The sequence below is a fragment of the Tympanuchus pallidicinctus genome, unplaced genomic scaffold (assembly GCF_026119805.1).
Source record: "Tympanuchus pallidicinctus isolate F22 unplaced genomic scaffold, pur_lepc_1.0 scaffold7, whole genome shotgun sequence".
NCBI classification, from domain to species: domain Eukaryota; kingdom Metazoa; phylum Chordata; class Aves; order Galliformes; family Phasianidae; genus Tympanuchus; species Tympanuchus pallidicinctus.
The window spans coordinates 3,987,640-4,004,274 of record NW_026294791.1 but is presented as its reverse complement, the minus strand read 5'-3'; the positions used below and the strand labels follow the sequence as shown (position 1 = coordinate 4,004,274).

The window sequence follows — 16,635 nt, the reverse complement described above, 5'->3', positions numbered from 1 at the left end:
TGATCTTATAAGAACAGAAAAGGGATGGACCTTGACTGGCACCTAATGCCAGCTCCACACATCTCAGTGTATGCAGTGCTGTACAAAATCAGAACAGTCAATGTCACAACTACTCCAAAGATATGCATGCATATCCACTGCTCTAAATGCCTCCCCAAACATCACAGAAACACAAGACTCAAAACATTACCCTAACAAACTAATGTATTTCCAAATGTTGCCACAGTTAGCTGTGCCTGATAAGAATCCATGCCCAGTGTTAAGCCTTGGACGTGGGTTTGGACTGAATGCAGTTAAGTCAGGCATTTGACTGCAGGAGTCTTTCAGCAAAGGTAAGTAGTAAGGGAAGGCTTTGCAGGCATGGATGGTCAGAGGTTGGGTATGTGCACTCTCTTTCTTCTCCTGTATGAAAACAGGATCCCAAAAGCTGATGCCAGAGGCTGAAGTCAACATCACCAGTGTGCAAAGTAAGGATACTGATGCAAACTTACGGGAAAGGCATGGTTACAAAGTTTTCTTTCGCACCAACTGCCACTGAAAAAAGTCACTTCTTAGAGGATCAGAATCATCTGGAAAGCTGCTCTGAGCTGCTCTATTGCCAGACTTTTGATGCCATTACTCCAGGGCCAGACCTTCTGTGTGAGCTGCTGGAGATGGCGTGCCCACGGCTTCCAGATGATGCCTTTCAGGCACGCTTCTTTTGACATAGGATCTGAAAAATCTGTAAATGTCAATGTGTTCCTAGCCAGAAATGAAACACAGATCTCCCAAACACAGCTCCCCGTTTTGGCAGGAGGCCCAGAGTCCTTGTGGCCCCAAGACCTGGGTGGGCTCTGGTCCAGACCAGCTTCATCTGCAACTAGAGGTCATGCTGAGCATCCCTCTGGGTAGGCTGATGGCCTTCCCACCCCTTTGCCCTAAGAGCCAACTACTCCCTGCCTGCTCTGTGCTCTTTTGGGAGTATTTCCCATGTAGATGGTACAGCTAAATGGCTGCCTGCACTCTGAGGCTTCAGCTATAACACTTTGAATCTTTATACAGCAGTTAAGACGAGTTGTTTGAAAGCCTTCATAAAATGGTAAGCAGAGAGTTTAGACATTTTGATGAGAAGGTTTTATTGTGATGTGACTGACAGTCTCAGAGAAGGGTATTTACAGTCTGACTCGTATTACTAAAAACACCATGACAGGTAAAACTTGATGTGCATGTATAAAGGGGGGGGGACGATGGGAAATTACAACAAAAAGAGCTCATTAAACACTTTGCTTTTTTAGAACAGTTAATTTCCCTTACAGAACTACAATTTCTAAGTGGAGCATGTACCACTTAACACAAGCTCTTTGGGGTAAGCTTGCTTTCTTTGTCTGCTTGATGCCTACCCCCACTGAATTGAGAATATAAGAATTTGTCTAAGGAAGAAACAAAGAGGAAATGAAAATGAGTACAAGAAGAATCAATAGAGTCAAGAGCAAGGGAGATACGGATACAGGAAGAAAACAGGGTTCTGGGAGAAGAGCGTGTTTGAAACTGAGCTGCATTCTGCCTTTTATGCTCAACATTACAGTAGAACTCATCCCAACTAAGCGTGACTATCTGAAAGTCAGTTCCTTATCATTCCTTCACATCCTTTAAAGCTAGATCCTCCAGAGCCACGAGGGAATAACAGCAGGACATATCTGGACATACTCTCACCTCCACTTGAGAGGGACACCTCACAAGACAGGAAAATATTCCTGGAGGTGTCCATTTCTCTCCTCTTCGCAAAGAGCCAAAGGTGGATGGCACCAAGATGACCAGCTCCATGCCCCCACCTTGATGTGCTGAAGCTATGGATAATTTGCCTGAGAACACATCGGAGAAAAACAACCCCAAGATGGAAAATCAATCTCTATCTAGGGAACGTGGGTAATTCAGCCTGAACCTGAGCAAAACTTGCTGCATTTCTATTAAGTGTTGCATTTATTGTCAGGAGAGAGAATTCATGGTGCCTGAAACCTATTAGGAGCTACAAAAAGTTTCTCTCTTCCCTCATCCATTATGAAATTAATGAAAGCAAGACCTCCTAATAAAGGAAGTGTCCTTATAAGTTTAAACCAGGTAGATGAGCTAGATTATTTGCCCTTAGATTGAATTTTAGAGGTTTATATAATAAGGACAGCTATAAATTGAAAAAAAAAAATATGGCAAGTGTCTCAATGACAGAGAGTCTCACACGCGGAAGGGTGAGCAATAAATCAGATGGGCAGTGGAATATTAAATTGCTAATTTTAAGAGCAATCTCTGCTTTTCTTTTCTCTCTCTCTTTTTTTTTTTTTTAATACATATTACTATAAAAAGGGGAAATAAAATCTCTGCTATGCGTTTCTCCCTCTTCCCTTTTTTCTTTTTTCCCCCTTATAAATTAAAGTAGAAACTTGTTTGGAGGAAGAAGTCTAACCAGCTTCAATATAACCAAGAAATAACAAAAAATTAAGTCTGCAACACACTCCATAGAGATGACACATTGAATATATTTGATGATTACAGAGTCGGTTCCATATGCCTTATATCTCACAGCTATGCTCTTTAGCAGGACAGTCTAATACCAAAGTGTCTGCAGGCATGATTGCAAGTGTACAGTGCACACAGTTACACTGCAATGACCTAAATTACAGTCTATACCCAGAGTAAATCTGAAACATCACTGAAAGAATAATAAAAAAGTCAAAGGAAACATACAGAGCAAAAACTCTAACACTGAGCTATGCGAAAAATGAGTGAAAAATCTACAGCTATTCCTGGTCCACGAATACCTTTAATTAGCTATGCAATGTGAGTTATCTTCCTACATTTTCCCAGCCAACAAGATGATGGCTCCCTCCTCCTAGTGGATTATCATGAAATATTTATGGCAAGTTTTGTTTGTTTGTGCAAACCTCAGAAGTGTCACAATTCAGACCCCCATCCAGCCCCTCCCCAGCATTCATCTTTTTTATTTGGCATCTCAGTCTCTGTGCTCAGCCCAAGCTGTGCAATTTACCACATCCTTGTGTGAAATGAGCCCCTCTCTTTCCCTCTCCTGAACACAGGCATTTCTGCCATGCTTACAGCAGACTGAAATCCTGACCTTTTCCTCCATTTTTCACATACAGATCCTCAGAAATATGCATTTTCTGTAACCAACACAATCTACATTTTATCAAGATATTGTTTCATTTACACAAATGTACATGAAACAACACAACCCACCCTTCAGCAAATGTATGTTTTCTTGCTAAGGCATCTGTCATTCCACTCCTCTCACCAGCTTGTTACCATTCCTTATATGTTCAGAGGATAAATGTTTCACCACTTCTAGATGCTCAGATGCAGAAAGGGAATGGTGCCATTTGGACAGAACAGTGCATTACCCTCCTTTTCGAGCAAAATTAACTGTCCATGCAAGGCACAAAGCAGAAAGAATTCAGTCTACCACCTCTAATGATACTCAGCCTGTTAGTTACTTCAAGCACTACAGAAATAACACAACCGTTTGGGAGGAAAACCCAGGGTGTGCATGGGGAGAAAACACAGCCACATCCAGTTGGCATGTGCTATGTGACTGTAGCAGTGAGAAAGGGTGACAAGGCTTATATAGCTTTGGGTAATAACTCTTCTGATTCAAGCAGCAAAAAATCCACACATTAACATGCAGAAGGCTCACTGTCAACTCTTAACTAGACATCACTTTCATAAACGGTGACTTGCATAGGAATCAACCAGAAAAGACAAAAAGGAGGAGATTCAAGTAAAGAACGAGATGGATATAAGCGACATTACCACCCTGGTTACTTTGAAACAACCCAACAACAGTAGATCGCTGATGAAATTCACATCCTAAGGGATGTGGCAAACACTACAAGCAATAATAAAGGTCACAGAAACTAAGAAACCTACCTTCTTCCCTGCATATAAATAATGAAGATACTTACACTTACAGGTTGACTTTTTGGCACATCATAAACACCTTCCTTCTTTTGGCTGGTAGGAACCTGCAACAGCAAACAGACACTGTGGTCACTCTTCCAGCAGGTTTGATGAAAAGTCGAAGTCTGCAACTGATATTTAAATACAAGGCAGTTGTTTAAGGATGGTATCCTTGACATTCAAGCAGCGATGTTGATGAAGATGGCACTGAAGAAATCGAACATCTATCTGAATTTTTAAAAACCTAAAACTCAGTAGTGCTCAGAGATGAGATTTTCATTCTCAGTTTAGTCCAGCTGCATGGAATTCAGGTGCATTTGGATCTCTTTCCTAAAAAGTGGTTGCTTCATTATTTTACTTGGGGATTAGAAGATGGACATGGGAGTTATGATCAGGTCAGAATGTCATCTTCCTCTGTAAAAGAGATCCAGAGCAGCAGTGCAATCAGAGAGAGAGAGGTTTGGCCTGTGGCATTCGATATCTTCCTTCCAATTCTTTTAATAACCTAAGTCAAGTGAAGCCACAACATGTATCCCTGCAGTGATTGGATCCCATGGGCTGCTCTAAGTGACAGTTGGTCACAAATCTGCAATTCTGTAAAGAATTATGGCCTGTCAGGCATTGAGGCTGCACAGCCACTCGCAGTCAGGGAGCTGGAGTCAACAGCCTCTTGTGGATAGGGACGATGATGATACAATTAAATAAACTAAGTGAGTCAACAGTCATAATTTACACCGTGGGCATTTACATCCTACTCGTGTGAATTCATTTGCTCTGTAATACAGGGTTTAGCATGCCTAAGGACTGCTGTTTTACATATTTATAATTTGCGACTGTATTTCTTCTCCTTCCTAAAAGCACTAAATGCCTATTGTAAATGATACGAGCTAAAAGAACAGTAAAAAAAAAAACAGAGGCTCTAAACAGACAAACATGCTCTAAGTAAATGGGCGCTGCTTTTCCACTGAACAAAGGCACTCAACCTAAGGTTACGTTTCAAGTATTTATGAAACCTCATAGGTTAACAGAATAAGCAGAAATAATCCTACAGATTTGACAGACTGATTTTCCTTTTGTTTTTTAAGACGATATAAATACCTTGGAGTTTTGATATGAGCATGGGGCTATTTTAGGGAAAGATGAAGGAACTGTTTATTCACAGAGCTGCATAATTATTTCTTAGTTTCTATATCCAAAGGTCTCTCTACTGTTCTAGCACCTGCATGCTCACATTTAAGTCTTGAAACTTGAACACAATGCACACAGAAGAAGCTTTACAGGAGCAATCAAGAGGCATAAATACAGAACCCTCACAGAAACGGAATGCAACTTATTATTACAGGCTTATTTTTAAGATTTCTTTTCTGTTCCTGCCCCAGGAATGACTCGTTTCCCTCAGTTTTCTGAAAGTACTGGGCTTTTCCACTAAAGCCATGTATCATGTGAGGTATGCGAGACTGGTGAGAATGGAACAATTCAGTCTAATAGAAAAAGGGTTTCTCTTCACAGACTGATAGGCAACTGTGCAAAACCATGAATACTCTATCTCATAAGTTACTGGAATGCTTAGTCTTCCTTGAAGAGAGGACAAGTGCTGTGAGATTAACTATTCATAAACTATAACCAGTATGCAATTTTTATTTTCTCCCTGGAAAGCTTCCCCTGCAGTCATTCTCTTCTTCCTCCCCTCAGCAGTTCCTGCTTTTTTCTTTGCTTGGCCATATCAGCATAGTGCTAGAAGCACAAGTGCTGCTGACAGCTCTGCCTCTAGGACAGTTTGCAAACCAGTTTGATGTACTTGCATCTTACAGGAACACAAACACCACAACTCAAAACCCTGGCCTTAGACTGTCAACTCTTTGCAGCACAGACCTTGCCCCTCCATACAGAGCACTGCTCAACATAAACATCACAAAAATACATAGCAAAACCCCATCCCCATCTCACTATCATAAAACAGGCAAAGAGATGCCATTAAGAAATCTGACACTAGAGAAAGGATGGGTGGGTGCTCAGTGATCAATTCAAGCTCAGTGATTAATTCTTGATGGTTGCTTTGATGACCTTGAAGATATTTTCCAACTTAAATGATTCTAACTACTCCATTATGTAGACAGACAGAATTAAAAGAGCAAACAGATGTAGCTTTTGGGATAAAAGAAAGGCTATAGACAGAGAAGAAAGGAAATTGTGACCTCTTACAAAATTAGAGATTATCACATTCAGTATTTATCTTCCATCTTCAGCTACTCACTGGGTAGAAGTCTCTTCTACCATGGGAGAATAGAACTTTTTGAGTACCAGCTCTTGGTGGAAAAACAGAGCAAGACCAGATGACAGATTATGCCAGACTGATGTAAGGAGACATGAGGCAACTGAGGATTGGTACCAACCAAAACACAAAACAACAAAGAGGACCTTTTCCAATTTCACTTTTAATAAAAACGTGGATGGTTCTACATTCATCAAGATCTTCTAAGAGAGACAATTTTTCTGGTGATCTCAGTGTAAGATGTGGAATCCCAGATTTATAGGAAGCCATGAAGTATGTGGGAACTTGGGAGCCAGTGGCTCTGGGCAAGTCTCTGGCAGCTATACTTCAGCATCTGCCCGTTGTGACAGATCACAGAATAAGACCTGCTGGTATCTAATCTCAGCATTTGCTCTTTTCAAGGTATTGACTGCAGTAAATAAAGAGCAGGACAATGCTAGACTGCATGCACCTAGATGATGGTGTATTATTTATCACAGGTATTTTCAGTGCACTTCTGCGCATTTTCTGTGGGAGAAAACACTTCACATCCCAAGACTGTCAAATGAAACCCTGAGAACTCTCTGGTGACTTACAGGCCAGTAACCTTGAGATGAGTAACTCACCATCTCACATTTCCATTTTATGTAAACATCCAATGAGTGCTTCTGTTCTCTAGGTGAGTTCCTGTTCTCTAGCCAGCTCCTCAAGATATACATCCTACTTCTTCCATATCCACCATCAGCTTCAGATCTGCAAATCCTTGGACTGACAACCTCATTTGTGCTTGCTTTCACTGATACTTCTTCACAACCTCCCTACAAGCTTTGTTTGTGCTCCGATGAAGAACTATCAAAATGTTGTTATGTCTGAATGTTGTTATCATTGGACCTTCCTTTCTAGCACAAAACTGAAATAGTCATTTTATAAAAGACTGTTTTTCTGAAAATAGTCAGCTTTTCTATTATGTGGTAGAAAATATTCAACCTTAGGCATGCTCTCACCTTGAGAGCTCTGAATGCTTTGCTCTATGGATGTAATGCATACATTATTTTGCATGGCAGGGATGCCACGAAATCTACAGAAACAGGTTATGCAAACTTCACCTTAATGACCCTGTAATGGTGTCTACAAGATTGGTGATTTCTAATTTTTCATTTGCATTTCCCTTTCCCAATTTAGCTTCTTTCTATTCTGTTTTACAGCTACTCTACCTGCTCATTTTATTCTGTTACCTTCCTACCTCTTCTCATTACTTAAAAAACACTTTTCCTCATTTTTGTTCTTTCCCTGCTCCTGTCTACCTCAAAAAAGCTTCTCCTATTAGCAGATCAGCAGCTATCAACCACTGCTAATAGGAGGAACAGCCAGATGAAATGTTTAATCGCTTCTTGGATCTCCTTCCCCTCCATACCATAAGATTTCCTCAAATCACGGTTTTCTTAGAGCATAGAGAGATTTCTGTCTATCTCCAGATTTGTTCCTAGTATGTGATACAGAATGAATTACCTTATATTTTAATAAAACCTGCACTGATCCCTTGCAGAGAAATTGAACGACTAAAGATTATTTTATATTGCTTTCAATGCAATTCTTCTGTGAAGAACACGAGCTTCAGCTCTAACATAATATATACCCAATGAAAATATTTTCCCTAATATGGGGGATATCCATTGATAACTCTTATGTTTTGCTCAGTTGTTATTCTTTCTTAGCCAAAAATGAAGAAAAGTAGCAATAAAATGCCTAAGAATTGCTTAGATGGTCTCCAATTTCACTATCAGTGTCTTAGACCAGCTGTAAAAAGTTTCTAAGAATTAAAAGAAGAAAAGAGAACCTACCAATAATCACTTTATATGGTGTGCTCAAGGTTTAAGACCCTTCATAATTTGGCAAAACTTACAGATCAAGTTAATAAAACCTGCAGAAGCTGAGCAGACAAACAAATAAATACACGGAGACTGGCAGATTATTCATGTAAGGTCATAAGAATGAAATGTCAGACATTTTTTGCGATGAATGAAAACTAATAAAAGTGAATTATATATGAAATGTGCTGTACTACATGCTCGCAATTGTTGCAATGAAAACACAGAAGCAGTGATTTTATACCTGATAAATGTTTTCTTCTGTTTCAGGCTCACGGATTGGCTCATGTCCAGCCTCAAACACAATGTACTATTACACCAGCAGCCAGAGAGGAAAAGTCAAAGATGAAACAGAGGGAAAAAGGCAATTTGGAATTCCACATAAAAACACAGGCAGGCATTAAAGAAACAAGTTCAAAGTAAAGGCTGAATGGAACCAGACAACTGGTTTGTTGGGAAGCACAGAGTAAGGTTGTTTCATATTTCATAAACCAGCAGAGAATAGACCTAAATCTCCTCTAATGATCATTAGAGCAGCTTCCTAATTCTTTCTCACTAGGGATACCGCCTGTGGTCCAATATTAATTTTCTGAAGTCAACGTGAATTTTGCCTCTTTTACATAATGGCAATTATTTCCATACGTATTTATTATCTATGAATAAAAAAGCTAAATCCAAACTGGGAGAATAGGCTGGAGCTCGTGCAACATACCACATGGTGAAAGGCTGTCACAACACTTTTCATCTTCAGGTTCTTGTTTTATTGTGAGGAACACATAAAGTAAAACTCCTGACATTATAAAAGCTGAGCGGTAATTTAGGGCATCCTAATCTCTCTCATCTTCCTTGAAACACCTTAGACAGTGCTCAGTAGTCACTAATGCTTGAATTGGTTTCTTTCAGTGTGCCTCCAACTGGTATTTTTAAGTGGAAGAACACAAAATCTCCACAAAACACAAATCTCAGCACAAAAACACGAGAATGAAATTACATCTTTTTTCTTCTTCACACTCAGCAGGATATTGGACATGAATATATTGACATATTTCTGATAATTATCTTTACTCCCAGGCATTTTGCTTGGATGAAACAAGACTTGAACTACAGATTTATTACTAAATCGTAACCCAAAATGCCAACAAGGGAGAGCATTATAACATTAATTCCTCTGTGTTTCTTTTTAACAAATATTCACTCTCTGAATGAAATTCTGGCTGCATAGAAGCCAACAACAAGATGCCAATTTATTGCTATAAAAACAAAGTGTCATCTTCCTTATTTTCGAAGGAACTCTCTTTTCTGTTAGATTGCATGTTAAAAAAAATAAGGAAATAATGACAAATCTCAGTTGGAAACTTCAAATCTGGACTCAAAAAGTACATTTTAGGAAAGATTCAATCTAGTATTTCTATGCAGAAATGCTGTGCTATTACATCTTAATCCCTAAACGTGCTACTTTCTGTAAAACGTAGTCTCTCATGAGATCTATCTCAATACATTTCAAAACATTTTGTGAAAGGCTTTGGCTGTGTTTGAAGATAACACATATCTAGTCATTTCTGAAACTCCCAGGTCGTGCAGCTTCAGAAATTACCTGGTATACAGGGTCTTCTACATCTTCTTCCAAAATTGTCTACAGCAAAGTAAGAGGACAGGCAGTAAAAGCAAAGAACATAAACGGCAGAGATAAAAGAACTGTATTCAGAAACCAAAGGACAGCAAAGAACTAAGCAAAATGTGCAGGTAAGTATATAGCTCTCTTTCTTCAGTATGCACATAAAGTCAAGTTATTGTATAAAGTAACACCATTCTTGTTTCATGAGAGTTTAGCAACCTGCACCTTATTTGATTTGACTCAAGTGCACACATTCAGAAGTTCAATGAATCATCTCTAAAGCACAATATATTAAAAGCACTACTTGCAACACAGTGGCCCTCATTAAAGTTTTCAACTAGAAGAAACTCTGTCTTGGAAATGAGCAGGACACTTCAAGTTGCCAAGCATGTTCATCTTACCCCAGGTGACCTCTTTCATCGCTGTTTAATCCTACCCCTCAACTCACCATATCTCTTAGATTCACATTTTTCATTCAAACCTACCACTGTCAACAAATGCTGAGGGTACCCCATGCCTCTCTGGAGCAATTCTTGGGGATACTTCAAACTGCATTTTTTTTGGGTGGTAGTCTAAGCTTATGCATGTACCTGGTATACCGCCTGTTCACACTGCTTGTCTTTTTGCGCCTTTTTTTCCATTTCTTCCCTTTGTTTCAGTTCATAGATGAGCTGAAACAGATCTCGCAAGTCCAGAATCACAGGTTCAGCCTACAGAAATAGAAACAGTGTGAAAGGTTTCTACAGAGGAAAGGAAAATTGTAATTAATCACTGGGAAAAAAAAAGTACAAAAAAACCCATCAAGAATAATTGTCAATAGTGAAATATATTGCTTTTCTTCTTTTTTCCCAAAAAAGGTTTCATTAATTGGCCATTTAAGAACATCTAAACAAACTCCAAACACAGAAAGAATACAAGATGGGCTTCTTAAAGAGCTGGTTATGAACATGGCCTTTCAACTGAGCTCTCGGAACAGGTCCAGAGGAGGACCAGAAGGCTGGAGCACTGCTCCTATGAAGAAAAGTTGAGGGAACTGGGCTTGTTTAGCTTGGAGAAGAGAAGGCTCTGGGGAGACCTCACTGTGGTCTTCCAGTACTTGAAGGGAGCGTATAAACAGGAGGGGGAATGGCTGTTTTTGAGGGTGGATAGTGATAGGACAAGAGGGAATGGTTTTAAACCTAAACAGGGGAGGTTTAGGTTAGATATTAGGAGGAAGTTTTTCACCCAGAGGGTGGTGAAGCAGTGGAACAGGTTGCCCAAGGAGGTTGTGGGTACCCCATCCCTGGAGGCATTCAAAGCCAGGCTCTGGGCAGCCTGGGCTGCTGGTTGGTGACCTGCACATAGCAGGGGGTTGAAACAAGATAACCATTGTGCTCCTTTTCAACCCAAGCCATTCTATGATTCTGTGATATGATTCTACGAAGTACGATGAAGGAAATGGCAATTATCTGATACTTACTGCCTGGGCTGTTTTTATTGCCACAAATCGATGATTTCCCTCCTTTCCACACACATATCCAAACGCTCGGTGGTCTGTGATATCCTTTGCGATGTACGATATCTCATGAACTGCGTGGTGGTGCTGTAGTAGCTATTAAAAAAGAAGAAAACACAGCAAGAAATACCCATCAAAATGTTCCATTAAATCTGTATCGTTTCCTTCCATCGGTGCTTCACCTGGATCTCAATGCACCTATGGAATTAAAAACAAGCATTCCCTGGTGTCAAAATCAATTAACACCTGAACTATTTCTGCCTATTCCCTTTTCAAAATCTGGCCAAACGTGACTTATTTTTAATAATTTGACAAAAAAGCGTCAACTGAATATTTTTCTTTGTATCTTCAGGTGAGATACAATTCAATTAACACATATCACTACCCAATTAGAAGGTAAACAGCATTGTAGGTACAGAATCCCTGTTGGTAGGAATAGGAAGAGAGCACAGCAGCTACTTGTAGCTTCCCACAGAGCAACTCTGAGGACAGACTGCAGGATGAGGGATGAGAGATCCAATCTCTGCAAATCGACAGCAGGGTCACTTTATCTCTACAGCACTAAGCAGCAGGTGAGGTTTCACTTAAAGCAGTAAAAGAACTCCAAAAAAAGCACAGTAAGCTTGGTGGTGATGGATCGATGGCTGGACCAGATGATCCTAGTGCACTTTTCCAGCCTTCACGATTCTATAATCCTACGAAGCGTGTTTTGGCCAGACAGCAACACCAAGTACTAGCATCCTTCTCACTCTGATATAATTACCATTTCATTACCAAAGTAACGTTGAAGCAGTTCTACTCAGAATAACGTCCTTGAAAAGTTTCTCTAACCCAACCTATTAGTTTGAATTCCCACCCTCTGAGTGGGGAGCCCTGCTCCCCACTAATCCAGGGATATTTCTGAGAGCAGGCAAAGCCGCAGAGAATTCTTTTGAGGTCCAGATTCCTGCTGGTTTGGAGAAAAGCACATTTTGAGAAGCAGCGTGGTATCCAGGCAATCTCTAAACAACCGGTTATTTTTAGAGTTTAAAGAACACTTTAAAATTCAAAACCAGAGAGGATGTGTGCGTATGGAGGAGAAAGGGCCATGTGCCTGTGAGGCAGTGACAGGTAACGTGGCTCCCGCAGAACAGGCACGGGAATTTCAATGGGAAGGCAGAACCTAAGAGGAAGCTGACTATATATAAAACAGCAGACTGGACGTATGTCACTTTCATTCCTCATTAAATGGCTCCTAACTTCCTGAGATCGAGACTGCTTGTTCTTAGGGAAATGGAAGCTTGACGCTGACTTTGGGCTGAACAGGGCTAAGTTAAAGGTGTGCTCCAGACTTTCACAATGTGTTAAGTGTTCAAAATTAATGATCTTTCTTAGATAACATGCTGGTATTGATTTACTAGATTCCTCTGAAAGCATGCTTGCATTCTATCTCTTACAATGAAATGAAATGTTCCCATCTCTCTACTCTGCATATGACATGGGAACGTTATCTCCGGCTCCTACTAAATCTATGTTCTTTGACATTGCTTTATTGATTGTGAGACAGCATTTTGCACTGAAATTAAACTGTGATCAGATTCCTTCCTCATGGAATTAAATTTGAAGACCATTCTACCATGGCAAAAGATTGCCCACAATGTAAGGCAGCAGATGGAGACGCTCCGATTTATTCGGGAACCCTCATTAACTATTGGAAAATGGTTACGGTTGTAATGGTTACGATACCTCATATACTGCACAAATTAAGTAAAGGTGACTGCAACATCATCCTGCTTCACTGTACGGAGCAGGCAGAGTTTTCTATTTGTTTGAGGGATACTGGCTTGGAACATAGACATAAAACGTAACGTTGCATACACACCTGTACCACAGTGAAGGTACAAGTACTCCTTTGAATCTGTGCTTTCAGAGCTTGATTCATGGACTGTGTCCTTTTTACATTTTCCAGCACTTTCTTCCAAATATTATTTTATGAGTGTCTGACTCTTTACTCGTCATTAAGCAGGAATGACACCTGTTGCAGTTGGTACAAACTCACCACTGCAAAACACCAGGTCAGGACTGCATCATTTTTGTAAAGCCCCTCCCACCCCAGCTCCTCTGGCTCTTTTGTCTTTAGGGTTTTACCACTTAATCCTGTCTCTAGTGGGTCAAGAGCTTATAAAGGAGCATTTCATAGCTCAGGGATGTTTATGACACCCCCAAATGCACAAGCTGGTGGAGTCCATCACAAACTATTTGATGTTTTTATGGCACCTTTGCTGAGTGCTGCTATGAGCCATTTAGCACGCCTTCAGTGAGGTGTGGGATTGGTGGAGGGCTGCAGTATGGCAGAACACATTACAGAGAAGACTTAATTTGTACCGCGGTTCAATACAGTCAATTAAATATTGCGCAGATTAGAAGGTAATTTAACAATTAAGCTTCAGTTGTTAAATAAATTCACTGTACACAGCTTCCAAATTATTTTAGGTCTCGTGTGACTTTAGTCACTATTGAAAACATTTATGATCTTCAAATGCAAGCACTGACAAAGCCTTGCATTAGCTAACTAAGTCATGTGCTGCAACAGTTGCTCTTTTCAGGCTAAACCTGATGTCTGTATTACATTCTATTCATAGGTTCAGATGCCATTTCTTGCTGTTAAAGAAGGAAGTCTGAAATACTTCCTAGGCAGCAATATGGGCAGCCACCACAGGCACCATCCTTAATGCATCAGCCCCTCGTGCTTGACCCGGTCCCTGCAGCCCAAGAGTATTTTCTCTCCCCTTTGCCACTCCATTTCCTGCTTCTTGTCCTCTGCCCCCCACCCCTCCCTGAACATCACATGGAATTGATTTAGCTACTTCTGAGATCTGTAGCATTTCTAATTTCCCTCAGGCTGCTTGGCACCTATCATAAATTTTTTCACCCCTTATCCTCATCTTGTCCCTTTATTTCCATGCCATAGCCTCCAGTGCCACTAAATCAATTAAGTCAATCAATTAAGTACTTGGAGGGCCCAGCAATCATGTCAAATATGTGAGTTAGATGGCATGAGAAAGTCACTGCTTGACTATCGCTATTCCTCTTTTAATGAGGTTGTCTATTTAGTGAAGCCTGGGGCACACTGTTAAGAGCCACAACAAAAAATGCCCTGTGAGCTGCAAAGCCTCCTGCACACATTGCCCCACTGAATGCAGGAAGCATGCAGCACGTAATGGTGTGTCCAGAAGGACAAGTTTCACAGGGATCTGAGCTGTAAAGCCTCAACCTTGAAATACTAAATGAGGAGCCTTAGGATTTCCAGACTACCAATGCAAGGATGTGGACAGCCATGGTGAAGCATCCTCTGTGTTTGCTCAAAGAAGCTGTGGATACTCCACCCCTGGAGGGGCTTAAGGCCAGGTTGGATGGAGCCCTGGGCAGGCTGATCTGTGGGAGGCAAACAGCCCAGGAGCTGGATGGTCTTTAAGGTCTATTCCAACCCAAGGCATTCTGTGATTCTATGATTCCATTCCCATCTACCCACTTCTCAGCCATCTGAATAAACAGCAGTATATTTTGAGTGTCACATCAAGCTCCCCAAACACCAGTTACCCACCAAACTGCAAAATTCATAATAAAATAACTTCACAGACCTTAGTTTTGGTTATGCTGCTGTCTACCTCGCCCAGACTCCAATTCACAAAATGTTTGCTCAGACGTGTTTTAAGAAAACACATCCTATACCTTTAGGAAGACAACTGAACAAACACTAAAACCTGAATCTAACAAGGAAAATTACAGTGATGCCTTAACAAGAAGCTTAGCAAGCTAAAAGTGTAATAGCACATTTACCACAATATACTGCAACACGTTAAGTGAAAACAATGAATTGTAAAACATGCAAGCACTTCTGAGATGAATTTCATCTCACTGCTCCCAGAAAAGTTGGATTTGTATCGACATGCAGTACATTTCACTGGTGTTGTGAGAGTTGCCAAAGCAACAACACAGAGGCAGAACTTGCAGGTTGTTGCCCTTGGTAGCCAAACCCAAGCAGTTAGGGTCTAGCTTCTCCCTTGTGAATTTGTCATTAATGCTCATTTCCCAGTAGGCAGGAGGCTGCTGTAAATCACAGTGCTGCTGCTGTGGTCTCTTCTACCTCCACTAGGCAGATGTTTTTCAAGGCTGTTATCCTTCTGTATCATTTTGGCCCGTTTTCCAAAGATGAATCCCAGAATAATATTTGGACAAGAACAACAATCTAAAGGGGTATCGCAGCACACGCTGCAGAAACTTTTGGAGGCTGGAATTTGAGTGTGAACATGACTCAACTCTTCTGCTGAAATACTGAACACATGCAAAGTGCTACACAGACAAACAGGAATGGTCCAGCCTTAAATCCTTTACACAAAGCCACTCATGGAGCTTGGGCTGAACAATAAGTTAGGGACTTTCTGCCTCAAAATACGAGAACAGGAGCTAGAATGGAAAATATAAGCTTTGGTGTGTTCTCTGAGTCTGAACGGATTCCTCATGTGGCAATAAATAGAAATAAGTCTGTCTAATCCCTGTGCTTCTTCTGCACAGATTGATTTTGCAGACAATAACCTAAAGAAAGGCTCTTCCAAGGGCCAACCCTTAACAGGCATTTCAGAGCACAAGCTTTGCAATAAAAACACATGGCATGACAAGCACACATTCAGATTATATGCAGTTCAAAGCCTGGCCTGTGTAAAGGTGTGTAGGTTTAATTTCCTCTTAATAATAATAATAAAAATTCTTAAGAGCCATTATCTTCCTGCAGTCAAGGAGACTGCAGCAAAAACAGATTATGTGCCTTGCTCAAACTCACACAGCGCTGTGCAGCTGAATCAGGAAGGACAAAAGTCAGTGAGCACAACTGTATGTCTAAAGATGAGCAAGTCTTCAAGTGAAGTGCTGGGCAGAGCTCAGTCTGTCCACTGCAGTTCAGCCCATACAAGAGCAAGAACTTGGTGAAGGTACCCGAGGCAACAGCCTGGTTGGTCAGCCACAGGAGGGTGACCATAAACGGGTGTTTTGGTCTTCTGTGAAATCTGAACTAATGCTTAACATTTCCTTTGCCTAACAAAGAGTACCCTGCAATTGCCTGTAAGGAAGCTGGGGAATAGGAGCAGAAAATTCTTAGAGAGAGCAAATGTGGGTGCCTTTGTTTGTGCCTTTTGCAACACGCACATGCCAGAATGCTCAGAAACTGCCTGGAGTTGTCCTCACTCCACATCCACAGCATACACTAGTTAGTCAATTAAGTTAGCAGGAGTTAACTTTGCCAGCGCAGCAATCTAATTGTGATGAATGGATCTACAATATTGAGCGAGCTGGATATTCCAAGAGCCTAATTTGTGAAAGAGAACACCACAAAGGTAATAAACTCCTGTCTGGCCCTCATAATTTGTAGTAATGTCTGACAAAGACCAGATATGAATTTAGTTATTGTTCATTGTCTTCAAAAGCA

At 40.7% G+C, this 16,635-nt stretch overlaps 1 protein-coding gene across 8 annotated transcripts in view; it reads right to left on the bottom strand.

Moving 5' to 3' along the window:
* DAB1 (DAB adaptor protein 1) overlaps positions 1-16,635 on the bottom strand; it is a 127,069-nt gene that overhangs the window by 21,891 nt on the left and 88,543 nt on the right. For 3 of the 8 annotated variants that reach the window (XM_052666244.1, XM_052666242.1, XM_052666243.1), the window contains exons 6-10: positions 11,139-11,270; positions 10,270-10,389; positions 9,659-9,697; positions 8,309-8,374; positions 3,951-4,010 (exon numbers count right to left, since the gene is read on the bottom strand). In XM_052666244.1, coding sequence (XP_052522204.1) covers positions 3,951-4,010; positions 8,309-8,374; positions 9,659-9,697; positions 10,270-10,389; positions 11,139-11,270 — 417 coding nt within the window. The remainder of the gene's footprint in view (positions 1-3,950; positions 4,011-8,308; positions 8,375-9,658; positions 9,698-10,269; positions 10,390-11,138; positions 11,271-16,635) is intronic. The other 5 variants (XM_052666248.1, XM_052666245.1, XM_052666247.1 and 2 more) reach the window with 3 other exon arrangements.